This window comes from Vipera berus (assembly GCF_964194415.1).
Source record: "Vipera berus genome assembly, chromosome: Z".
Taxonomy (NCBI): Eukaryota; Metazoa; Chordata; class Lepidosauria; order Squamata; family Viperidae; genus Vipera; species Vipera berus.
The window spans coordinates 71,414,902-71,441,701 of record NC_138205.1 but is presented as its reverse complement, the minus strand read 5'-3'; the positions used below and the strand labels follow the sequence as shown (position 1 = coordinate 71,441,701).

The following is a 26,800-nucleotide window of genomic DNA, read 5'->3' as shown; positions in this document are numbered from 1 at the left end:
GGAAAGTATTTGTTTTTTCTTGATATATTCTTTCTGCAGATTTCTGATTTTCCATGATAGCCAAAAACCAGAGTTTCCCTTTCTCTGCAAACAGCATTAGAGTCACAGTTAGGTAAATGTTTGTAATCCAGAAAGGTCAGATTGTTTTTCCCCCTAAAATTCATATTTATCATTTTGTATATAGCTTGGAGTGTTTTCCTTTTTTTGTCACAGCTGTTCTCTATTATTAGAACTTTGAAGATTACAAAAACAGATTAACTTTTCTTGGGCCTTGCTAATTTCTGTGTAGAGAAACTGTTGTTGTAATTTTAATCTACCACTAGATGTCAGGACCAGTTCATTTTTCATTTTTCAAAATAAACAGTTGTCTTCTATTTTTATAATTTAAATTGAAAATCTTAACAGATTTCACTTGTTTCAAACTTATCCAAATTTAAGTCTTGTATTCATTTCATTTCAGAATATTTCTATCCCCCATAAAATGGTTAATTTGCTGCTTCCATCTGTAGGAGGTCAGAGCAAAGGTCCCCCTCCTCACTTTTGGAGGTTTTTTTTTTCCTTCTTGGGTTTTCCCCCCAGGAAATTAGTTAATAAATAGAATAGAGAAAATCAATGTTCTTACCCAGATCCAAACACATTGTTTATAATCAACTTAAAATAGTGCCTTTGGGCTTCAGTTGCTTATAGCTTGGGCTAGACTCTGAAGTTAGGCTAGCCTCTCTCCTGTTGGTTTCTGGAAGGCTTTTCCCAGACCGATTAGGTCAACCACCATCTCTCTGTGGTCCATGGGCCTTCTTTCCTTCTTTGCCACCTCTTCGGGGTGACTTCTAGCCCAGTTAGGGTCCCCTAACAGGCAGAAAATCAGCTGTAGGATGCGGAGCCCCATGACCCCTCAGCTGCTGCACTATTGTGCAAAACCAGAAGCCTCCAAAGTCTAATCCTCTGATATTGCTTGTGTTTGCATTATATTGAATTCTGTATGACATGGTCACTCTCACGCAAGTTCCTACAGTTTCAACTCCCTCTATCACTTCTTCTCTGTTCATGAGAAGTCCTCACTGATTGAATCCAAGGTCAATGGATTACATGGGCAACAGAGTGAGTAGAGGTTTGTTTTTAAAGCAGATTCACCCTTGCTTTCAAGCTACTATTGGTTGTCCTGGTCACAACATTTGAACATTAGAAAGGATCTTTAGTTCTACCGCTGTCACACTGGATATTTGTGTGAGGGTACAAGAGCCAGTTGACTTTGTTTAAGAGTTTGCTTTGCTTTGCTTTGCTTTGCTTCGCTTCGCTTCGCTTGAAAAAGTGTGAAGAAATCACTTCTACATCTGCCTATTCTCCTTTACAATTGTTAACTACACAATCTTTAGAAAGGGTAGTCACTATTCCTCACAAGCTGTTCTTATGTTGGTACAAAATCTATTTTCCCTATTTAATTGATTTATGATGAAAAACAAAATTACAGCCACTTGTGTTTTTCCTGTGCTAATGATAGGAAGACAGAGCTCTGTTTTTCTTCAACCAGGGACCAGATTAGATTAGATTCAGATACCAGATTAACCCAGCCTATACTGAGCTATTCCAGAAGCTGTAGGATGTAGTAGTTTCTATACATCTTTTTTTGAGTTATTTTCAGTTGGAGCCTAGAAATATTTAACTCTGAAAGCTACCCTAAGGAAACAGGATGTTAATTTGTTTTTACAGACATTAATTTTTTGAAGATTTTCTCAGAGCTAATCACTGTGCTATCAAATGTGCTAATGAAAGGCTTTCCTAAAGTTATTTTTTCCACTTGTAATACAATAAACAAATTTACTTTAACACTTGAAAAAATCCATCCATACTAAAAAATATCAGTTGCTTAATCCTAAAATTAAAGGTTATTGCATGCAAGAAGAAATAATTACATGCTCAAAGTATGGCAAAAAAGAAAAAAAATTAATATGTAGGTATTTGTATAATTAAAGACTAATCAAGCATGAAGGCTGCTGACTAAACCAGAAAATGAGATTGTTGGCAAGCAATATTGCAATGTAAATGCCATTTTTGTTTAAGGACTGAAAAGCTGGAGGAATGATATCCTGAAGAGATTAAAAGCAAACAGCATTGATAATAAATATTTATCAGATTTCAAATGCAACATGATATTTTACATGCAAGATATATTTGCACTGAACTGTTCAGTCCTTTTTCAAGGCCTGTTAATACCTTTACTTTTAAAAGTATGGAAAAAGCAATGGGGTTTATCCATTTTCTGACTACAAGATTTTGCTCTACTCAAGTATGCATTTTTAGAGCAACATTTTGGCAACTGAACCATCTATATAAAAGATGGTTTTCTATTTATATTTACTTCCTTAGGCTGCACTGTATGTGGGCAGTGTGTTATCTAGTGCTGCTTTTCAGCTTCTTCCCAAAGTTTCTAAACAAAAATTACAGCAAAGAAAATTAGAGCCTACAAGTGTTAATAAACTTAATGATGAACTTTGGACAATATACTTTATTAGTAACATATGTTATCCTTTGTACATATATGGCTAAAGGTAAAGGTAAAGTTTCCCCCGCACATGTGTGCTAGTCGTTTCCAACTCTAGGGGCCAGTGCTCATCTCCGTTTCAAAGCCGAAGAGCCAGCGCTTGTCCAAGGACATCTCTGTGGTCATGTGACCAGCATGATTAGACACCAAAGGTGCACGGAATGCCGCTACCTTCCCACCGTAGTGGTCCCTATTTTTCTACTTGCATTTTTTACGTGCTTTTGAACTGCTAGGTTGGCAGAAGCTGGGATGAGTAACAGGCACTCACTCTGTTACGCGGCACTCGGGATTCGACCCGCCAAACTGCCGACCTTCTGACCTAACCCACTGAGCCACCGCGTCCCTCCCACATATATGGCTAGGCCTTCATAAATGTTGCAATTATAATTTCTATTTATGACCATCAATCTTTCTGACAGCTCCTTAATATATTTTTGGGTACTACCATAGTTAGAGAAGACCGGTATTGGTGTATATGGGAATAATAAAAAATGTAAATGACCCCCAGGAAAGTCAGGGATGTTTGGCTTCATTGTTTGCAGTTTTTATTTTTCTATGCCATGTACATGCCATGTATAAATATATATACAGTAGACCTTTATTTCATATTTCCTTTTAAATTCCTCTGGGATTTAGGACAGACATGTCAAACACAAGGCCCAGGGGCTGGATCCAGCCTGCAAAGTGGTTTCATGTGGCCTGCAAAGCCATTCTGGAAATAGTGGGGGAATGGCCCCCACTGCCTTGGCCTTGGCCCAGGTCAGCCAGGAGCTAATGTACAATTTTATGGTGCCATCTATGCTGAAACACATTCAGTCTTAACTCTACAAGGCCATCTGGAAACAGCAAGGGACTGGCTCCTGCCATGTTGCCCCCGCCCCCTGGGCGCGCGCTGGGGAGGTGTCACCCTTTGTGAGGAATGAAGAAATGTACCATTGCCTGGAAGTTGCCAGCAAACGGCCTTTGCCTCCTTCACATATCTGGCTTGATGGGCTTCAGGGGAGGGGTTTTGGCAGGCAGTGGGGCGCTCTCCTCACAGTGCCAAGAGGCTGAGTCAGGCGGTATGAATCCAAAAAGAAGCGTGATGCCACATAGCCCCCAGCCTGTCCGGTTTCTGCTCACAGCATTGAGAGGCTGAGCCAGGCAGTGCAAATCTGAAGAGAAGTGTGACGCCACCCAGCCCACAACCTGCCCGGTTTCGGCAGGCAGTGGGGCACTTTCCTCACAGCACTGAGAAGCTGAGCCAGGCAGCATGAATCCAAAGAGAAGCATGATGCCGCCCAGCCTCCAGCTGAGCCAGCTTTGCACCTTGCTGCCTCCTGAAACCGGGCAGGCTGGGGGCTAGGCAGCATTGCACTTCTCATCAGATTTGTGCCACCCGGCTCAGCTCTTGGCATTGAGGAGAGCGCCCCACTGCCTGCCGAAATTGGGCAGCCTGGGGGCTGGGCGGCATCACACTTCTTTTTGGATTCGCACTGCCTGGCTCACCCTCTCAGCGCTGTGAGGAGAGCGCCCTGCTGCCTGCCGAAACTGGGCAGGCTGGGGGCTGGGCAGCATTGTGCTTCTTTTTGGATTTGCAGCACCCAGCTCAGCCTCTTGGCACTGTGAGGAGAGCGCCCCGCTGCCTGCCAAACCCCTCCCCCAGAGACCATCAAGCCGGATATGTGAAGTAGGTGAAGGTCGTTTGCTGGCAACTTCCAGGCAGTGGTGCATTTCTTCATTCCTCACAAAAGGGGGACACCGCTCAGCACGCGCCCAGGGGGCGGGGGCAACATGGCAGGGGCCAGTCCCTTGCTGTTTCCAGATGGCCTTGTGGAGCTAAGACTGAATGTATTTCAGCATAGATGGGCACCATAAAATTATACATTAGCTCCTGGCTGACCTGGGCCAGGGCCAAGGCAGCGTCCACTGTTTCCAGGATGGCTTTGCGGGCCACATGAAACCACTTTGTGGGCTGGATCTGGCCCCAGGGCCTTGTGTTTGACATGTCTGCCTTAGATGGTCTAAATCAACTGCTTCACATAAAAATAAAAGCATAAATACCACAATACACTACACAATACTACTCAACAATATGTAGGAATATAATCCACCAATCTGGCTCATTCTGGTGAGCCAATCCAGGAAGATACAATCACTGAATGTCACTGAACAGACATGAATTATATGGTATATTCATCCTCTCTTTCTTTAGCACTGTTGATGATCAGGGTAAATCCAGACCTGACTTCAGGCTGAAATGGATCTTGATTATCAATATTACCTAAAGACTTGACTTTCTCATGCATTTTGCTTTGGAAGGAATTTCATAAGAATACTTGACTCCAGGGAAGGATTTATTTATTTTTTTAGAAATCATGGTATGACTTTCTCATTCATGGCACTATTTAGCCTATAAGTAACTCCTAGCTTTTCATGCCCATATATTGCCTATCTTTGATTTGGGAAGCCCAGATCATTTTCCTTTAGCAAATAGTATGATCAACATAGGTTAGTAAACGTGCTGTTTTCATTAATGTAATTATTTTTATTATAATAAGAGATTCTTATGTTATTCTTCATTCTTCCATTATGGCATTAGTCATACTCCTTGAGGACTCAAAAGATCTAATCAAAATAATTATTATAGCAAAGTGCAACTCAACTAAGGCAAAAGTTGCATGTAATATGCTAAGGTACATGTATAAAGAATAGTGAATTCAATATACAGATTTTATATTTGCAATTCTTTCATATTTTTCTCCTTCCTTTCAATGCTGTATTGTAAACCATATTTGAACCTAAAGACACTCCAAGAACTATAAGATTCTTCAGGTTTCTGACTACAGGGAGAGGAGTACAATAATATATTTCTCCGTTTTCTGAATATGGGGGTGGGTAGAATGCTGACATTAGAAAATTGCAAAAGGAGTAAAGGGACTGTGGATTTGAAGATTCCCATCACTTTCTTATATACCTCCATCATTTTTCTTGCTTGCAAGGGAAAATAATCTTGACAAGGCATAGAGATGCAAATGCAGTATTTGTTGAAGAACTCCCAACATCAGAACATTCCAACATCATTTTGGATTTGTTTCTATTAGAGTTTGCAAATCAGTTTATGATATAATATGAGAAAAATGTGGTCAGACTTTTGAGTATATTTCTTGAGCTTGCAGTATTCTTTTTTTAAATAGGGAAGTTGAACTAAAATCAGTAAATTATGATAAATGTAGCATAAAGACATCAGAATATGTTTGCTAAAAGATGAAATGTGAGAGATCAATTATTTAAACATCTAGATATTATGCTTCATGATATTATGTTATGATTTAATAGATAAATAACAATGTCAAATTTTCTGAATCATGTAGCTTTAAATACTACTTAAATTCTAGACCTCCAACTAAACATTCAAAAACTCTGGTATCCTACTGAAATTTTTTTAGCTTTATTGCTTTGCTAAAGATTTGCCCTCCGTGAACCTTTACATATTGAATGTAAGCTATAAAAATAGCACTTCATATTGATCACATGGTTATTAAAGTCAGCCCATTACCCCACTTATATGTCAAACACTTGTAGTATTTCCTGTAAATATTAGAACACAAGGTGGTTCATAATACTACGATATGCAGTCACATTAGAAATGTTCAGTTTTTCATCACTGAAAGATAATAAAACTGTCATCAAAAGCTTTATTAACGATGTCATACATTTATCAAAAGAGTCTGTTTTCATTTACACGTTTGTCTTCCTCATGCTGAGTATATATTTTGGGCAGGTGTTTCAATAAGCTATATATGTATCTCAACAAAGTTGCTCATGTTTATTGTATAGTCTCTCATTTTCCAGAGCCATCCCTTTCCATACCTCGTGAATATATTTAGGGGATATAACCTAATTAATGTAACAATGAAAATAAGCCAATTTAAGATCATGTAAGTCTTATTTTCAGGGCTCTAAACATTTGTTTCATCTAGTGATAATTTAGAGACATACCAGGTGAAATCAAGGCAAAGATTTTTACATCTTCAAGTTCATTTAAGTTGTCTTTTCCATAACCAGATGCTTTTTATGAGTAATTGAAAGAAACCTTTCACCAATCATAGGGGAGGATTTTATAGCTGAGCTTTGATTGGAGTCTTGAGTAAGTAAGTGTTTGTAAGCATTTCTAATGGCATTTTGATGCACATGTACAAAATTGATGTCGGAAGTATCATTATAAAGTCCCAAACAGTGGAATTTTGTGGATATTTTCAGGTGGCAGTCAGACTCTAGCTGGGTGAGCCAAGTGTATTTTCTCATGTCACAGTTGATTAGGTTCACTGGGAAGTGGAAAGAGTAAAAAATTCTCTTATTACTTCAGCAATGCCATATCAACTTTTCCTTTTGAATGCAACATTAGTTTTTGTCCAGAACTCTAACTGCTTTCTACAGTTTGGGGAATTGTAAAGCAGAAACAATTTTCCTAGCTAGGTTGACCTTCACAGTAATAAGAAATGACTGGGATTTCTCTTTAAATCTCAAATATTTGAACTTTGAGTCAGGGCAGAGGGAAGGAATATGTTTGCTTACTTCATCTTGCATTGCAGGCATCAATTTGGCACTGTGAATGTAATTTTGTTCCATTCAGAAGATTATATAGAGTGTGTAGTATCTCACTTATTGTAACCTGGCAAGTGCATTGGGAAATAATATTAATTTAAACCTTAGTATTAAGTATTACCATTTAAACCTTTTATTATCAAATTAGCAGCAGCAACATACAGATGGCATTTTGTTTTTCCCATTAAAGGAACATTCCATTACTCACTTCTGGCAATAAATATTTTCAGTTACTTTTTGGCTTTGTCCAAAATCAGTTTTTACAAATCTGAAAACACTAGGAACGTTACAGTATATATGGAATACAGAAAGACTTCAGTACAACTGCTCTGCTACACAATATTGGATATGAGGAACATTGCTTTATGCATTGCTGTATTACTGTATTGCTATAAATAGTTTTATAGTAACATAAAATGTCATTTTCACCTTCGTAAAACAAAATGTAGTGTTTGTTGCCTATCACTCACAAAGAATATAAATGGAACCATACAAAAAATTTTATTACACAATCAGCAAATTCACATGTTAGCCCATCATGGACATAATGAGATAAAAAGTATTAGTCCCAACATAAATTGTTGAGCAACTCCACCTCTTAGTTCTCTCACTGTCCATTTTTCCTGTTGTTTACTTTCTGTTTCTTAACTAGTTATCAATCCATAAAAAACCTAAATTTTCAAATTCCATAATGAAAAATTTACTCAAAAACCTTTGATAAGGAACTTTATTCAAAAGTTCTAAAATATAATAATAGGTTGGTACATGCTACCAACCTCAAAAAAAAATATCTTACAAATTGTGAGGCAGCATTTGCCTTTGCAGAATCTATTCTGATTTTCTTTCAGTAACACTTTCTCCTCTTCATATTTAGTTATTTTTTCTCTGATAACCATTTCAATCAATATTTCTAGAACAGACCTAAAACTAACTAGATTATAATTCTCCATATATCTTCCAAAATTGGTTTCATGTTGACTCTTGCTGTTCCTCTGGCACTAAGGCTGATTTGAGTTACATGCTTTTGTTACAAGAGTATCAATTTCACATTTGAACTCTTAGGAAAATGCTAAATGCCATGCTTGGTGCTCCTCGTCTTGGCTTGGACATTTTCAGGACATACGAAAGCTATTTCCCAATGCCATTAGTGTTAACATGGACCGTGCCCACTGTTTCAAATGGTGCAAGGATGTCAGAGTACTAAAAAAATTGCAATGTGGACTTAGAGACACTATTCATCAATTTAAAACCCTTTTATGCCCTGTGAGAGTTTTCCTGCTTCATCTTGGTTTAGGTTTATAAAGCACTCCAGGCTTGCACAAGCAGCGCACTGAAAACCCTAGCTGACCAGATTCTGTGCATAGAACAGAAATATTCTATTATTTCTAGACACTTGATTATTCAGTCATGTGGCAGAGAGTTGAATGCCTTTTTGTAGTCAATCCATGCTTTGTTCACGTTGATTTTTTGTTTCTCTGCTATTGAGGTGATTTCCTGTGTACTCAAGTGGAAAGAGATTGTTTTCAACTAGATGCTGTTGGACTGCATCAGCTACCATACTAGTTAGCAATTTAAAAGTTGTTGGTAAGCAAGTAATTGGTATGTTTGCTTGGTGCTGCCCCTTTTGCTGGGGCAAATGCAAACGGGGCATTTCATTATCAGGTAGGTTTTCCCAGATGATATCCACTCTTCAATTTCATCTCCTTGTAATTTATTCTTAAACTACTTGGCGATGAGTGGGTATAGACCAGTTAAATGTTTCAACCAAAAATCATGCATTTCATCTTCATGGTGCTGACCAATTCTTGATCTTCCTTGCTCTTTTCTCTCTGCTGTTATTACTAGTTATTTCATTTCAACTTCTTTTTTATTCTTATCTGCCTCTTTTAATCAAGCTGTTTTCCTGTTCTATTTCTTTGGGTTATCCTATATCTGCCCAGAACTGTGTTGTTTCTTCCTTGTCAGGTACTGACTGATTCACTGCAGTTTCTCCATTAATAAATTTGTAGAAATGTTTCTGACTGGATTGAAATTGGAGGTTCTGTCTACAATTTGCAATTTGAGCTTTGTATCTGCTGATCTTCTTGGCTACAGCTATTATTTGCTGCATTATTATTTCCAGTGTTCCAGTGTTCCTTGATCTTCCTTGTTTCTATGTGGTTTTTCTTGACTAGGAATTCTTTGGTCTTCTTGTTCTTCAGTTTCTTTTCTTTCATCTGTTCTAGCTTGCTTGCATCTGATCTCAACTTGCTGGTCTTATTTTCCAGTCTGATCTTCCATTTTTGTGGTGCACTGTTTGATTTTCTTTCTTCTTTGTTGATTTTGCATCCCAGGTATTCAATTATAACTACAGCTGTTATTTCTGGCAAGGCTTTGATTTCTTTGCCTTTGTGGTTCTTCCAATTCTGCTTCTGTGAATACTTTATTTCATATTATAAATTGATGTTGATCTGCTAGTCTCTGTTCTGTTATGTCTGATTCTGGATGTTCTTCTTTCCAGAACTGGTGCATTCATTTCAAATATCCTCTTTTTGTTGAACTTGATCTGTCACAACAGACCATTATTTCAATCACTGTATATTTATGACAGCTAAATACCTTTTCTTCTAGTAGTTCTGCAGCTGCTGGCCCTGGTTCCTCAGCCAACAGTCCTGTAGCCTATTTTTCATCAGACATCCAGGAACTCCAACATCTAATGTGGACTTTGTTAACCTAGATGACATCCAAGCCAGTATGGCTTTCTGAAATTTACATCTCACTATATTTTTTATGGGAGAGACATTGAGATCTGTTCAGGATGGTTAACATTGAATGCTTTCAATGGAAATATCTTCCTTACCTTGAAATGACACACTCCTTTTTCAGGTTAGTTGTTCTACCTGACAATAAAGAGATTGAGACAAAAATATTTTGGGGGGGTATCAGTTTATGTATTAAAGCATTAATTAATTAACTTGGTTTCAAGGGAATATATTTTCTTCCTGAGAGCCAGGGGTTAATGTTATTGTGCACAAGGCCAAGCCATGCTTATGTGACATGTCCAAGAGCAGATAGTCACAGATTTGTACTCTATGTAATAAACTGGAAAACATACACACTCTCTCTCTCTCTGCTCGCTTAACATAGTTAGTATCTACCAGCATTTAGTCAGGAAATATTGTTGATGGTATACTTCATTTACTTTTCCATAATTCCAAACAATATTGATCATATTCTAAGGTTAACACAGTTTATTTATTTTATTTATTTATTTTATTACATTTATATACCGCCCTTTCCCGAAGGACTCAGGGCGGTTTACAGGGTAATTAAAAAACCAAGATACAAAAGTTAAAAACAATTTTTTTAAAAAAATTATATTTGTCCCTGTATAAATAAAACCCCAGTTAAAATAAGATTAATCCTCAGCCTGGGCCAGAGAGCTCAAAGAGCCAGGTCTTCAGGTCCCGGCGGAATGAACGGAGGTCGGGGGCAGTCCTCAGCTCCACTGGCAGCTGGTTCCAAAGGGCAGGCGCCCCCACTGAGAAGGCCCTATCCCTGGGTGTCGTCCGCCGGCAATCTCTTACCGGTGGCACCCTGAGAAGACCCTCCCTGTGGGAGCGCACTGGACGAAGGGAACTTGATGCCGGCAGCAGGTGTTCCCTCAGATATCCCGGACCCAAGCCATATCCCAGTTCAGTGCCAGAAAGATTTTTTTTTAAAGTTTTTTCCTATGCATTTGTGTGTGCATAGTAATTAGCTAAAAGATGACTGTGGCAATCATACTGGTGTGTGAGAGCACAGGAGCACACAGCATTACAATGCACACTCTTGCTCCTTCAATTAATATTTAAGACATAGAAATATGCCTGTTAATGCCCATTAATGGTGAGGATTGTGCTGGATGAAAGTTACTCATTCTTGCATTAAAGGGTAGGAACTGATTGGCCAATTGCCTGGGATTTTGCATTTCAAAGCACCCATTCCCTTCCTTAAAAGTAAAAAGTGTAAGTTTAGTTTAAACATACCCCAAAGTGTTTAAACCTCTAAACTGATAAGTTTAAACATATTCTAAAGTGTGTAAACTTCTAAATTGATAAGAGATGTTATCCAAACAGAGCTAAACACAAGTGACTTCCCCCAAAAATCCATCAATTTTGTGGGCAGAAAAATTGGGTAGATTTTTCCAGGGGAAGAAGAAATTCACCAATAGTTTCAGAGAAGCAGTGCTTTTCTTTAGGTGTGACCACTAATGGAAAAATATCCTTCATAATCTTGAATATAAATATGAGAAGCCAGCAGGCTGAGCAGTGGGGGAAGCCAGCATATTTCTCGAGTGCAGAGAAATACAGACAACACCCTTGTATATATTTTGCCATCAGATAATCAAAAGCAAAAAAGCAAAACAACATATTCTTTCTGTGAGAATTCTTCAAAATTTCTTTGCATTTGAAAGCATTTCTAAGGCAAGTGCTTCATGAACTGAAGCCTTCTGAAGTCATTGAGAAGATTTTCGGTGGGTAAGGTGGGTTTAATGCCCAGTGGTATACCCACCATTCTTTTCAGATAAATGAAATTACGCATTCCTGGCATCTGTTGTTCCAACATGATCATAAAGTAAATACAACCATAATGCATGACTAATAGTTTGCTCTTAAACTTGTGTCTTATAGATTATGTGGGCTTCAACAATAAAAGGTCCCTTAAAATAACATGTTCACCAGATAAAGTGCCAGTTTCCTTTTGACTGTAGATTTTTAAAAATATTGCTATTTCCTTTAATCATTTAGTATTCAGTTTAATCATTCATTGGAACATTTAAACATTCAATAAAATATTCAAGTCACTAGAATGAAACTGGACAATATGAAGATAAGCGATTCATAAATAACTCCTACTGATAGTTTTCAAGGTGGCAAAGTGCTTGATGATTACTGCTTACAGCATTTAGTTACCATTAGTAATCAGTAAAAGATCTAAACTGAACTCAGATACAATTTTTTTTAAAAAAAGATTGTTTTTTTCAAGGTCACATAGCAAATCTTTTGGCAATCTGGATATGAAACTCAAAGAATACAAATGTTGTGTATAAAACATTACCTGAAGCTATATTTCTTAATTATTTGTCATATTAAAATGTTGCAAAAGTAGGATGCAATCTCCTTACCTTTCATATTGATGAATGGCTTCTCAGTAGTGCACAATGAAACAGTTCCTATTATACTGTGCAATACTTCAACCAGTGATCTAAAAAATAATGATGAAACCAAACTTTTTAACTGATTAACTAACTAAATGTTGATTTTATTTTTTGCTGGTAGTGATAATTTGTGGTTCATTAAATGAAGTATTTTAAAGGTTTAATATTGGACAAAAGGTTGATCCTACAAAGCACAGACAACCTTTTAATGACTTTACTTTTAGTAAAATAAGTTGAGTTTGCAGACCTTAATTGTGTGGGAAAAGCAGAAAAACAAGAAATAAAATCACCAGTATTATTCAGATGTTTTGTTTCATCTGAGTTTATGTGAAGAAATTCTACAATGAAATAAAGCTCCTTACCAGGTATTTTGGTTTGTTGCTAGCTAAACAGAAGTTTGAAAAATGATATTAAACAAAATTTCAAGAATGTAGGAACATATGATTAGAATAGAATCCCTCATCAGCCAGAGATTCATTTGATTTGAATAATTTTCTTTTGAGAAGAAATCTTTACAGATTTCAGGTGAACTATTATTATTACAAAATGGTCACAGTGTAGATTATAATATAAACATTCTACTGTCTTTTATAAGGGAAAAATGAATGCAATTTTTTCCTAAATAGAAAATATGGCAGAAAAAAAATCTCAATCTATTTTTCCAGCCAATATATTTCTTTGGTATCATCAAACCAATGATAAGCATCCAGACCAACCAATATTAAGCACAAGATTTCAGGTTAATGAGTGAGAGAATAAGGGAAAAGGAAAGGGGGAGACATACAGTATTCCCAAATAAATATGCTCTAGAATCAATTAAATGGTATAAAAAAGTGTGTTGTACAGAACAAAGGCAAGGTCTCAGAATTATTTCTATACTATAAAATAATGCAAATCAAATTAATCCTTATTATAGTGATAGACCAGCATAAGAAAGTGGGGTACAGTCATAAAAAGAAGCATATAATACAGTATCTCTAACTCTCTGTAGGTTACAAAAATAAATTGTCAACGCTGCTAACATCGAATGTTATTGCTTGACATGAGATGAAGAAGTAGCTATTTCATACTTAAACTTGTGTATTGCTTTAAGACTTGTGTATTGTTTTAGTTTAAAATTGGTGGGAGGGAAGAGTAGGAATGCACTTTGAAGGCCATTTGTCTCTCTAAAGAAGATAAGACTTTGGGGAAGGGAAGCTGATTCTTTAAATTAATTGGAGAATATGATTAATGACAAAATTAGAAAGGTGGAGAATTGTGTTTAATTATATTGTGCAAGGGACGGAGATTTCAGATTCCAGCTTCCTTCGAGCAAGCATTTGCCGGTGTATTAGGCTGATAAAGGACTTTTAAGGTAAACAATGCCTCAGAGTCACTTGAAAAGCCCAAACGTGAGAAACTTGACATAAATATCTAAAGGGAGTTATAAAAAAAATAGAAAATACTAAAAATGTATAAATTATAAATATGACAACATTTAAAAGGGGTGACAGTATTAGGTGGGTGCAGGTGAAAACTTAGTATATGAAATTATATCAAATTACAAACCACCTTAACATGACAAACTAAATGCACATTGAATCTACTTTATAAAAATGAGCTCCAAGCACAAGTCAACATCTCCTGAATCTTGAGCACTGCTACGCAGAACCTGGAAACATAGTCTGTTATAGCAGGGATGGTAACTGAAAGCCACAAGGTGATGTACAATTGTCAAGCTTTCACGTACATGCAAGAAATAATAATCAGACATGAACAAAAAATAGATGGTGATGATGATTAGCAATACATACATACACGAACACTTTGATTGATAGACATTAAACATGCCTATAGCATCCATAAATATTTTGTGTGATTCTGGTCAAAAGAGAAAAGTAGAAAAGGCAGGCTATATGAAGAGTTTCATCTATCAAGAATGCTCTTTGGAATGACACAATTCCATAGATAATATGAGATTTAATAAAAAGTTACAGGTTATTTGTATGTTAGCATATTTGCTGGAGAAAAAGATAGTATACAGTTTTAATTTGGCGGCTTTGATTTCTGCGCCTATGGCAGAGTACTTACATTAGATCGTTCTTACTTATTCACTTTTTTCATTGCAATGACATCTATCCTATTGTAATATCAGATGTTGTTGTCTACCAAGTGCTGAAATTTATGCATTGAAAGAATGGCCTGCTGTTTTTACTGGGAACGTTACATATTTATTTTATTTATTTATTTATTTATTTTATTTATATACCGCCCTTCTCCCGAAGGACTCAGGGCGGTGTACAGGGCAATGCAATAAAATACAATATACAAAAATTAAAAATATTAAATACTACAGCCCTATTCAATAAATTAATACAAAACTATAAAATACCCCTAAACCCATCAGACCAGGCTGGCTTGTTTAAATAAATGTGTTTTTAGGTCCCGTCGGAAGGAGCGAAGGTCGGGAGCCATCCGGAGCTCAACCGGTAGACGGTTCCAAAGGTCTGGCGCGCCCACAGAGAACACCCTCCCCCTGGGGGCCACCAGTCGACACTCTTTGACCGACGGCACCCTAAGGAGGCCCTCTCTGTGGGAGCGCACTGGACGAAGGGAAGTTGATGCCGGCAGCAGGTGCTCCCGTAAGTAACCCGGACCCATGCCATTTAGGGCTTTATAGGTCATAACCAGCACCTTGAATCTTACCTGGAGGGCAACCAGAAGCCAATGCAGCTCACGGAGTAGAGGTCTTACATGGGAGTATCGGGAAGCCCCCACCACCACTCGCGCGGCTGCATTCTGCACCAGCTGGAGCCTCCGAGTAGTCCTCAAGGGCAGCCCCATGTAGAGAGCATTGCAGTAGTCCAAACGGGAGGTCACGAGTGCATGAGTGACTGTGCGCAAGGCATCCCGGTCTAGATAGGGCCGCAACTGACACACCAGGCGAACCTGGGCGAAATTAGGCCACTAAGACAAGATCTAATATTAGACCTTGCCATCTTCACCATTGGGCATCTTTCCATTAGGTAAGCTGTATTGTCCTCTGTCCACCAAACTTTCCATCTATCTTTTTTCCAAATTATATGTTTATGATTTTGGCAGATCTCTGATCCTGTAGAAGCTGTGCTCAATACAATTACTCCTCCTGACTTTAAATATCTTAAGAATAATAACAGTTGTGAATAACTGGAGTCTTCTATGAATTTTCCTCTTTTTGTACATCTGACATTACAAGGTAGGACTACTTAATCTATAATTATAATTGTTTTTGTATCTTCCATCTAACACTGATGGAGAAATCAAATTATGAAGAATAAGTCACTTTATTTGACACGCTTTTGACTTTTGACTGAGCCACATTACAAGAACAACAACATACTCCAGAGTTCTGTGGATTTTTTTGTATGTCATAAATGGAAAAGGCAAAGTCATGTATTAATGGGATTAGACTATAAAACAACATTATGTATTTTGCAACAAGATAGTTCCAGATTAAGTCATCACAAAAAAGTTACTTAGAGTGAAAAATTGAGATGAGCCCCCACCCCAGGTAGTATTAAAAATTTAAAGGGTCCCCAATAAAAAACCTAGTTATTGAGAAGAAATATTATAGTTTTGAATCCTGCAATTCACTTGACTTCATTTCTAACAAGAGCTAGGCTAGTTTCCTAGCTACACTTGATTCAAAAATCTTTGCTTTATGCTTGCAGCGAGCAATCATGATGTTCAATATTGTCATATAAGAGCCACATCTCCTTATATTTTTTAATTGGTTCCCTTGATCATGTTGAACTTGAATAGAGCTTCATGCACATGTGTTTGCCCATCACTCTCGCAGCCCAGTTTCAAACAGGCTGCGGCCTCAGCCACATGTTTGGGGACTGCTGAATTTAGGAATCCATTTATTGCCCCTGAATTAAAACCAGATTGTATTCATATTCCAATCATATGCACTTCATTGCATCAGAATCTCTTGGTTTGATTTGTGGATTAAGGTGAATAGTGTAGTAATTTCATATGATCCAGCCTTGTGATAATATCTAGCAAAATCAAAATTCATATATTTTGTCTGTGTTTGACTTTATGAATAGTACAGACATTTCCAAGTTTAGTACAGATTTTACAAAGCATAAAATTACTTTATGTAACCGAATTGTTCCCCTGGCTGATGCCTTCTCCTTATCTTATATAGTCTGACACATAAAACAGCATTTGCTTTATGACAGAATTCTGACAAGCACTGAGGACTGAACAACCAAAGAAGTTGAGAGGTAGTTCAGCAAAGATCTTTTTGTTTTCTCCCCATGCTCAGATTCTTTAGCTCTAACCCCAGGGGTGACTTTTAAGAGTACTTTGTATTTTTAAACATAAGCTGAAAATGTCTTCGATGTAAACAGTATCTAAAAAGAAACATGAATAGTGGAATAAAAAATCATATAACCTAAATGACTGAGAGAAAATCTAATAAACCCATTTATAGCCACAAGCATGTAGGATAACCTAAGGCACCATAAGAAAAAAAAAACCCTCAGTGTTTGTTGTCACTTATTATTTGTGTGAAAACTACATAAATTAAATGAGAAAGAAAAAAATAGATTTATTTTTCACGATTGAAGGGAAATATACATGTCCCAGGATAATGTCAACAAAAAATTAGCTACCGGTTCTACTGAACCAGTGCAAACTGGCTGAATCCCACCACTGATTCTTGCAGAGAGAAGTTCCCTGAGGATGACTTCCAGCACAAATCCAAAAGCTCGGAAGACTAAACCTTTGGTCCCATTGATTGATGCATGTTGGATTCTGCAGATTAATTTTTCTGATAATATATCATATTATATATTTGGCTAACAAATATTGTCTGAGCTAACCCAGTCATATTCCTTTCTCCTTTTGATATGAGATTGAACTGAGTCCCAAAAGTATTCCTTAATTTCTATCCATATAGAAATATTAGCACAGATGAATATACATAATCAAACTGATTGATTTAATAAAATATTTTTGTTATTTAAATGTCTTTTATTGATTTTTTTTTCTAAGACTACTGTGAAGTATCTTTTGGATTGGAAAGAAAATTAGGGTTTGTTCCAACCAGATCATGCTAGAAGTAAAAATGTCTTGAGATACCATAATTTATGCCACATAATGAATGAAAGCAGGATGCATGTTGAAAGATGTAGTGTGCTGTTCCTGTCATCTTAGGTTGTGTCAATTCATATTGAATCAAGTCAAGTTGTATCAGCAACATCCCTATCAGTAATTATTCTTGAGTACAGTAAGTTTGACTTTAAGTAGATTTAGACAGCAAATATTTCAGCTGCAATAAATTTCTATAATGAACAGTGCAAATCAGCTTGCCTTCAAAGTCCCTAGGAAGTCCACATGTTTTTATACCAGGCATGTACATATTTCTACCATGATATCCTAGATACAATGAATACAATCAAGTATTCATTGAGATTATTTTACTTTCAGTATAAAATATATATTAAATAATAGAACAGTGTTCCTTTTGAAAATGATTTCTAAGACTCACTTCAAAGAAATATAGCTCCTCTTTAAAGAACTACTACTTCTCTTTCTTTTTCTCGTTACTCCTTTTTCTCTTCCCTGCAACTTAAAAAAGACCTATGTTTTTAAAAGATCAATGTTTTAAAAATGATCTATGTTTGGTGCTGGAGAAGACTCCTACGAGTCCCTTGGACTGCAAGGCGATCAAACCAGTCAGTCCTAGAGATCAACCCTGACTGCTCTTTAGAAGGCCAGATCCTGAAGCTGAAACTCAAATAGTTGCCTTCCAGGTGAGATTCAAGGTGCTGGTAATGACCTACAAAGCCCTACATGGCATGGGTCCAGAATACCTTAGGGAGCACCTGCGGCCGGCATCAACTTCCCTCCGCCCAGTGCGCTCCCACAGAGAAGGCCTCCTCAGGGTGCCACCAGTCAGAGAATGTTGACTGGTGGCCCCCAGGGGGAGGGCGTTCTCTGTGGGTGAGCCTGACTTGTGGAACCGTTTACCGGTTGAGCTCCGGATGGCTCCCGACCTTCGCTCCTTCCGGCGTGATCTAAAAACCTACTTGTTTGAACAAGCCGGCCTGGTCTGATGGGTTTGGGTTTTAAATTATTGTTTTAATGTAATTTATTTATTGTATCGGGCACCATGGTTTAATCTGTTCTTAATTTTTGTATTTCGGTATTTTGATATTTATTGCCCTGTTCACCGCCCCGAGTCCTTTGGGAGAAGGGCGGTATACAAATTAAATTAAATAAATAAAATAAATAAATACTTTGGCCACCTAAAGAGAAGAAAGGACTCACTGGAGAAGAGCCTAATGCTGGGAAAGATTGAGGGCAATAGAAGAAGGGGACGACAGAGAATGAGGTGGCTGGATGGAGTCACTGAAGCAGTAGGCTTGAGCTTAAATGGACTCCAGAAGATGGTAGAGGACAGGAAGGCCTGGAGGAACATTGTCCATGGGGTCGCGATGGGTTGGACATGACTTCGCAGCTAACAACAACAACATGTTTAAAAGTCAACTTATTAAGGCAGTTATGTGGTTTAATTTAGTCATATCTTTTTCATTTCACAGGAAGTCTGAGAAATGATACATATGCTTTAAAAATATATTGTTCTTGTGTCTCTACACATTTGCTTTCATTTCTTGTGAATTTTTTTTTAAATTATGCACAGCCCTATTAAATAACCTATGAATGACCATAATAGTTGAGAAAGCCACAAATGTAAATTAAGCATCTACATTCAATTTTTAAAAAAATATTTCCATTGTATATTCCTTTTAACTTTTTATTTTAAAACAGCACAAATTTTAATAGTGAATTGAAACACTTTGAATTGCCTTCTAACAGGATTTTAAAATTTTTATAGAGCACTTAAGGCTTCTCTTCTCATCAACTACATTTTAAAAAAATGTTTTCTTAATTTACTGCTATAGACCTCTTCATTATGTTCTGTAACTCAAACATTATTATGTGATTCATTGAGATACACATTTTCTGGATTTTCCTTTAATTTTATCTAATGTAAGTTTTCATAAAAGAAAATGGGAAGAATGAAATGTGGCTATTTATATACAATTTTGATCATTTGATTGCAAGATTTTTCCTGGGATAGGAATTCTGCAGCTTACAGTTGTCCTAGCTATGTGTGGTGTATTTATTTATTGAACAAATTTATTTAGCTGCCCACCTCAAATATATATTTTCATAAACTTGTGTCTAATTGAGAGTTGCTTTGATGCATTTCTTTTAAACAAATAATTTTACATGTTTTTAAAACCCATATTCCATTTGAATAACTTGCATTTGTGTTAAAAAAAACTCCCTACAGATAGAAAACATTCTTTGGCCAGATGTCACTATCATTACTATCCACTTGAGGTCAAATCATTTCCAGTTATTCCAATAGAACTTATAAGGTGTTGGAATCAGACATTGTCAAAGGTCTCAAACACATTTTGAGATGTTAAGATACAGAATAACAGAGTTGGAAGGGATCTTGTAGGTCATCTAGTCCAACCCCTGCTCAAGCAGGAGTCCCTATACCATTTCTGATAAATGGCTGTCCAGTCTCTTCTTGAAAGCTTCCAGTGATGAAGCACCCACATATTTTGAAGGCAAGTTGTTTCATTGGTTGATTGTTCTCACTGTCAGAAAACTTCTCCTTATTTCTAAGTTGAATCACTTGATCAGTTTCCATCCATTGTTCCTTTTCTGGCCTTTGGATACTTTGGACCCCCTCCTCTCTGTGACAGCCCCTCAAATATTGGCATACTGGTATCATATCACCCCTAGTCCTTCTCTTCACTAGACTAGCCATGCCCAGTCCTTGCAACCATTCTTCATATGCTTTAGCTTCCAGGCCCCTAATCATCTCTGTTGCTCTTCTCTGTACTCTTTCCAGAGTCTCAACATCTTTTTTATATTGTGGTGGCCAAAATTGATACAGTATTCTAGGTGTGGTCTTACTAAGGCTTTATAAAATGGTACTGTATTTCTCCAAAAATAAGACCCACCTTGAAAATAAGCCTTAGTCTGATTTGGGGGGCAGGACTAATATAAGGCCTACCCCCAAAATAAGCCTAGGGGTGGGGGTGGCCAGCAAAAGCAGCAGTGAGCGCGTGGGGCCCAACAATGTCTGGGGGGAGGCAGGCAATCTGGACATGCAGCACACTTTTCACCCAGCGGGAGACTGGAAGCTTTGTCTGCTTGCAAATAGGGCACTTTGAAACTGAGCAAATTGAATCTTCCATTCTCCCGTTGGGTGAAAAGTGTTTGGGCACCTATTGGGTGCTTGGAAACTGAGAAATTAACTCCATTTCCAAGTGCCCCATAGGCGCCCAAACACTTTTCGCCCAGATGGAGAAATGATGGAGACTGGAAGCTTCATTGCAAATGTGATGCTTGGAAATGGAACAAATAGCTCAGTTTTCAAGCACCCCTTTTGCAAGCAGACAAAGCTTCTAGTTTCCCTCTGGGCAAAAAGTGTTTAGGCACCTATGGGGTGCTTGGGACAGCTCCACCCTCTGCCCCACCTGCCTTGCCTCATGGAGATTCACTCGGTTTCCAAGAGCCCCATAGGCACCCAAACATGTTTCTCCCTGACAAGTTTCATCTGCTTGCAAATAGCTTATCACTCCATTTTCAAGTGCCCCATTTGCAAGCAGATGAAGCTTCCAGTCTGTCTGTGGTGAAAAGTGTTTAGGCACCTATGCGGTGCTGGGAGCAGCTCTACCCCCCTCCCCCACCTGCTGTGCCTCATGGCAGCAGCATAGTATGGTGGATCATGCGCCCTGCCGCCAGCGGCTGCAAGCAGCCACAGAAGTTGGCCAGCAGCCACACAGGGTCCTGCTGGACAGGGCTGTTGGTACCACCATCACAAGGTGAGGCATGTGTCAGGAAACAAATAAGACATTCCCTGAAAATAAGACCTACTGCTTTTAGAGGCAAAAAACCCCCATATAAGACCATATTTTTGGGTAAACATAGTATTAGTACCTCACGTAATCTTGATTCAGTCCTTCTGTTGATGCAGTTTAGGATTGCATTGGCTTTTTTGGCTTTTTTGGCTGCTGCCACTCACTGCTAGCTCATATTTAATTGATTGTCGACTAGGATTCCAAGATCTCTCTCACAGTTACTGCTATTAAGCTAGGTTTCACCTAATCTATTAAGCTAGGTTTCACCTAATATTGCTAAGCACATTGATTTGTGCTTTAGGTTGTAAGCCGCCCTGAGTCTTCAGAGAAGGGTGGGATATAAATGGGATTTAAAAAAAAATCTGTATGTGTAATTTTAGTTTTTCTTGCCTAAGTATAAGACTTTACTTTTCTCTGCATTGAATTTCATTTTGTTAGATAGGGCTCGGTGTTCAAGTCCATCAAGATCCATCTGGTTCTGAGTCTATGATCTAAGCGTTGACTTTTCCTGCCAGCTTTGTGTCATCTGCAAATTTGATGAGTTCCCTTTCTATTCCCTCATCTAAGTCATTTTGAAGATATTGAAGAGTACTGGGCCTAAGACTGAACTGTGTGATATCCCACTCCTTATTTTCCTTCCCTGTACATGTAGTACCATTAAGGACTACTCGTTGAGTATGGTTTGTCAGCCATACCAAATCCATCTGGTGCTGATGCTGTCTATCCCACATTTTTCTAGATAACTAAAAAAAGTAGGATGAATGCTTTCCTGAAATCTAGGTATATTATGTCCACAGCATTTCACTGGTCTACAGTATAGTAGACTTTCCCTGGTCTACTAATTTAGTCTAGTTATAACTTTATTTAGTTTCTAGATGTTTGCAGATCTGTTTTTTGATTATCTTTTCCAGTATCTTCCCAGGTATTGTTGTTAGGCTGATTGGTTTGTTATTTCCTGAGTCTGTTTTCCCCCCCACATACACACACACCCACTTTTTTTTTTAAGATGGGAACTACATCAGCTTTTTTCTAGTTCTCTGGTAGTTCCCCAGTGCTCTGGGATTTTTGAAAGATATGATACAATGGTTTTGAGATGACATCTGTCAGCTCCTTTAGAACTCTGGGATGTAATCCATAAGGTCCTGGTGATTTATATTCATCAAGATCAGACAGGTATTTTCTTACCATTTTCTTGTTTATTTTAATTTTTATTTCTAATCTGTCTTTTACAGTAATGTTTTTGGTAGGTTGGGCTATAGTTTCTTTTTGCGTGAAGACTGACGCAAAGAATGAGTTAAGCAGCTCTGCTTTCTCTCTACTACCTGTTAGTTCCTTGCCATCTTCTCTCTTAAGTGGACCTACAGTTTCCTTGACTTTTTTCTTGTTAACTGTTCCTACCCATCAAGCTGATTATTAATAATGTTGAGCTATAGAGCTGAATTGTGATGAGTAGCTTTATTATTTCTTCTTTTTTCCCATTTTCAGCTGGTTAATAATCCTCTGGCAAGTCAAGCAGCAGCCGCAGCAGCTGCCGCCATGGGCTCGATAGCCAACTCACAAGCCTTTGGCAATGCACTCTCCAATCTTCAGGGGGTCACAGGTCAGCTAGTCACTAATGCACAAGGACAGGTGAGTGGAAGATGGATGGAAACAGTGAATTCACATGGCACATTGAGCATTTCCAATGTTAACAATCTGAGACTGTACATATATGAAAGGGGGGACAGATACACAAGAGAAAAATTTAAATAAGTAGAACAATAAGATAAAGGTTTGAATTGAGAGTAAGTTAATAATAATCATTGGGACCTAAATCCCTTAAATATTGGACCCAATCCAATATTATTCTTAAAATTATTTTTTTATTTATTAAATTTATTTGCCACCCATCTCATTTTGAAGAAATTTCATGCAACTTACAGCATTAAGAGCATAAAACAATGAGATAAATATTTCTAAAATGATAACAAACATGACTATGTGTTTGATTTTGGTCTTGTGCTTGTTTGAAAGTTGAACATTTCTCCAGTTCAGTTCTTATTCTATACAGTCATCATTTAACATCAACAGAATTAACAAATCTCCTTTATTCCTTTGGAAAGACTGATACCACAATACAAGGTTTAAGTTTAACATATACTGTACTAAATTGCATTTTTATAATGAGGGTTGAGTGATACTATTGGAATGATCAAAGCAATGTTCACAGTTTAAAGTTACTATATCAAAATGACATGGCTGCAAGAATAATCAGGGAAATTTGGACCATTGTTGTTAATATATGGATGACATCTGCTACAATTTATCTTTTGTATCTTCTACCAGGAAAATTGTTGATGTTCTAAATAAGTATCTTGCAAAACCTGTAAGAAAAGTTGTCTGTGTAATAAATTAAGATTTATTCCAGGAATACTTCTGATTGAGAAGCAAAAGTAGACAGGAACAGGATTTCAATTATTTTGAATCTGATAATATTCACCTGCAGAAACTGGTTCACAGTGTGAAATGTTTCTAGTTTCAGTTTTGCACTTGGAAGCTTAAATGGCAGTTGTAACCAACAATTTATTTGTACAGCTTATATTAGTGCAATATACTCTATGTGGAAGTACCTTTGAAATATTTTTGGAAACTATTTCTGCAGTTTTTCCAGAATCCAGGACATACTATTCTATTCCTGCAAGGTTCCACTGGCCACACCTAAACACAAAAACCTTTCACTACAGGAAGCCATGTTTACACCTTCCTTAGTAACAGTATACTCTAGAGCAGACATGTCAAACTCACGATGTCACATGACGTCGTGCGACGTATCGGAACTTTTTTCCATTGCTGGCAATGGGATGGGCGCGGTTTCTCCGTGACGCTCCGGCCCACGGGCCGGCAGTTTGACACCCCTGCTCTAGAGTGATATTTTTTTTACTGAGGATGCTATTTGTTATTTTTGTTCTAATTAGGTAACTTGTGTTAAAAAAATATTGTAATTGAAAATATGTAATTTTTTAGTCATTTTAATTGTTGTCACCTGACATGAGTTGGAGTGAGTTATGTTCTAAATTTTCCAAGTAAGATAAATACTTCTATGCACATACTATCATAAAGTATTTTCTTTTTTCTGCTATGGCTTATTTCATATAGAATTGCAGCTATTCACAACAGAATTGGATTTAGCATGATTAGTTCCAAGGAAATTTATAGAACATTTGTCCATCATTGATGCTTTCTTTTCAATGAATTCCATTTTCTAATTTGTATTTGTATAAATAAAAGACTTGGTTGCCATCTTACAGAAACAAAGAATCAAAAAAATATTAATGTATATTAATACAGTAACTACTAGACAATCCAACGAATCATTATTTTAGAGTTACTGCCTTATCTAAAGAGAAAAACAAAATGACAATTGATAGGCAAAAAGTCAGTGGAAGTGGGACCAATTTTCAACTACCTGTTGTCTTCCCCACTGAATCTGGTGTCCATGTGCCTTGAGTAAGTCCCCACAAGGAAAAATGCTGACATTGTTGTTTTTTTTATTGAAAAGTTTTAAAATACAATTTTCCTTTAAAAAACCCACCTTCCCCCTCCCTGCTCCCCCCCCTACCTCCCCCCAACCTCCCTCCCTCCTCCCCTCCCTCCATCCCCCCCTCCCCCCCGACTTCCCAGAGCTAAATACAAGGTATATATCTATAAAAAGGCAATCATAAACAACCATATACTACCCACTATAAAATCTAAAATCCATTACTCTCTAGCTTATATAGGATAAGACACACCTTAACAATATTAACTATATATAAAAAACTAGAATAAAAAAGAAAAAAAAAACGAAAGAAGACTTATTCGAATGCTACATAAAACTTCTTAACCCTATACTTGTTCTGGATAAACTCAATCCATTTTCTCCATTCCATAATATAGCGTTCTTGCGAATGATCTTTCAAATAGGCCGAAATCTTCGCCATCTCTGCCAGGTCGGAAACCTTTAAAGTCCACTCTTCTATGGTCGGCAATTCCTCTTTCTTCCAATATTGGCCTATCAAAAGTCTTGCTGCCGTAATTAGGTTCAACATCAACTTAGTGTCCACAACTGTAGCGTCTGCAATTATTCCCAACAAAAAAAGTTGCGGACAAAACTTTATCCTCTGTTTAAAAATCTTCTGCATATTCCACCAGACTTTTATCCAAAAAGCCTTGACCTTCTTACATGTCCACCATATGTGAAAATATGTTGCATCTTCATCACCACACCTCCAACATTTAGACTGGTAATTCGGATACATACTTGCAAGCTTTTTAGGATCTAAATGCCATCTATAAAACATTTTGTAAAAGTTCTCTCTTAGATTTTGAGCTTGAGTAAATTTTACGTTCCTCACCCAAATCTTTTCCCACATGTCCATTGTGATAACTTCCTGGATGTTTTGGGCCCATTTTATCATACAATCCTTAACAAGCTCTGTCTCTGAATCAATCTCTATCAATGCAAGATATATCCGTTTGATATGTGCTGGTCCCTGATTTCTAACTTGCTTTATCAAATTTTCATCAGTCATTGTAAAACCATTTTTCTGGTCTTCTTTCCACCTGGCCCGTAGCTGAATATATTGAAACCAGTTTTGAACAACCTTCTCTTCTCGCAAGAGGCTATATGACTTCAAACACCAGACATTTCTTTCCAAAGTTAGAATCTCCTTGTACGTAGTCACATCATGTTTGAAGCCAGCATGTATATTTTCTATTGCGTGTTTTGGAATTGCCCACAATGGTATCTTGCAACTCAACTTATGTCTATACTTCTTCCAAACTCTCAGCAATGCCTGTCTTAAAATATGCACCCTAAACACATTGTCTACCTTCTTATCATACAACAAATATGCATGCCAGCCAAACCACAAATCATGGCCCTCAAGATTTAATAACCTCCCTTGCGTCAAATTAATCCAATCACTTATTCCTACTAATGCAGCAGCTTCATAGTATAATTTAAAATTAGGCAATTTAAGACCACCTCTCTCACGAGTATCCTGCATAATCTTAAGTTTAACTCGTGGTTTTTTCCCTGCCCACACAAATTTATTGATACCACGCTGCCATTCCTCCAAATTAGAATCTTTCTTAAGGATCGGTATCATTTGAAACAAAAATAAAAATTTGGGCAGGACATTCATTTTCACTGCTGCAATCCGTCCCAACAAAGACAATTGCAATTTTTTCCAACTCTCCAATTCTTTTTGAATTTTCCCCCATAGTTTTTCATAATTATTTTTATATAGCTTTGTATTAGAGGGCGACAAAATCACCCCCAAATATTTAACCCTCTTAACAATCTCAAATCCAGTTAATCCTTCTAAGAGAGCCTTCTGTGAAACTGTCATATTTCTAGCCAAAATTTTAGTTTTCTGTGTATTTACCTTAAATCCAGAAACCTTCCCATATTGTGTTATTATCTCCATCAGGTCCACAACAGAGTTCTCTGGCTGGGTCACTGTAACAACCAGATCATCTGCAATTGCTCTCAATCTATAGTCCTGATCTCCAACTTGTATCCCCTTAATTTTTTCCGAACTCCGAATCTTAACC

The 26,800-nt window shown here is 37.4% G+C and overlaps 1 protein-coding gene across 1 annotated transcript in view; it reads left to right on the top strand.

Moving 5' to 3' along the window:
- POU6F2 (POU class 6 homeobox 2) overlaps positions 1-26,800 on the top strand; it is a gene marked incomplete at its 5' end in the record, with an annotated part of 423,583 nt that overhangs the window by 331,123 nt on the left and 65,660 nt on the right. Inside the window, one exon of the mRNA XM_081345451.1 lies at positions 22,709-22,852. Coding sequence (XP_081201577.1) covers positions 22,709-22,852 — 144 coding nt within the window. The remainder of the gene's footprint in view (positions 1-22,708; positions 22,853-26,800) is intronic.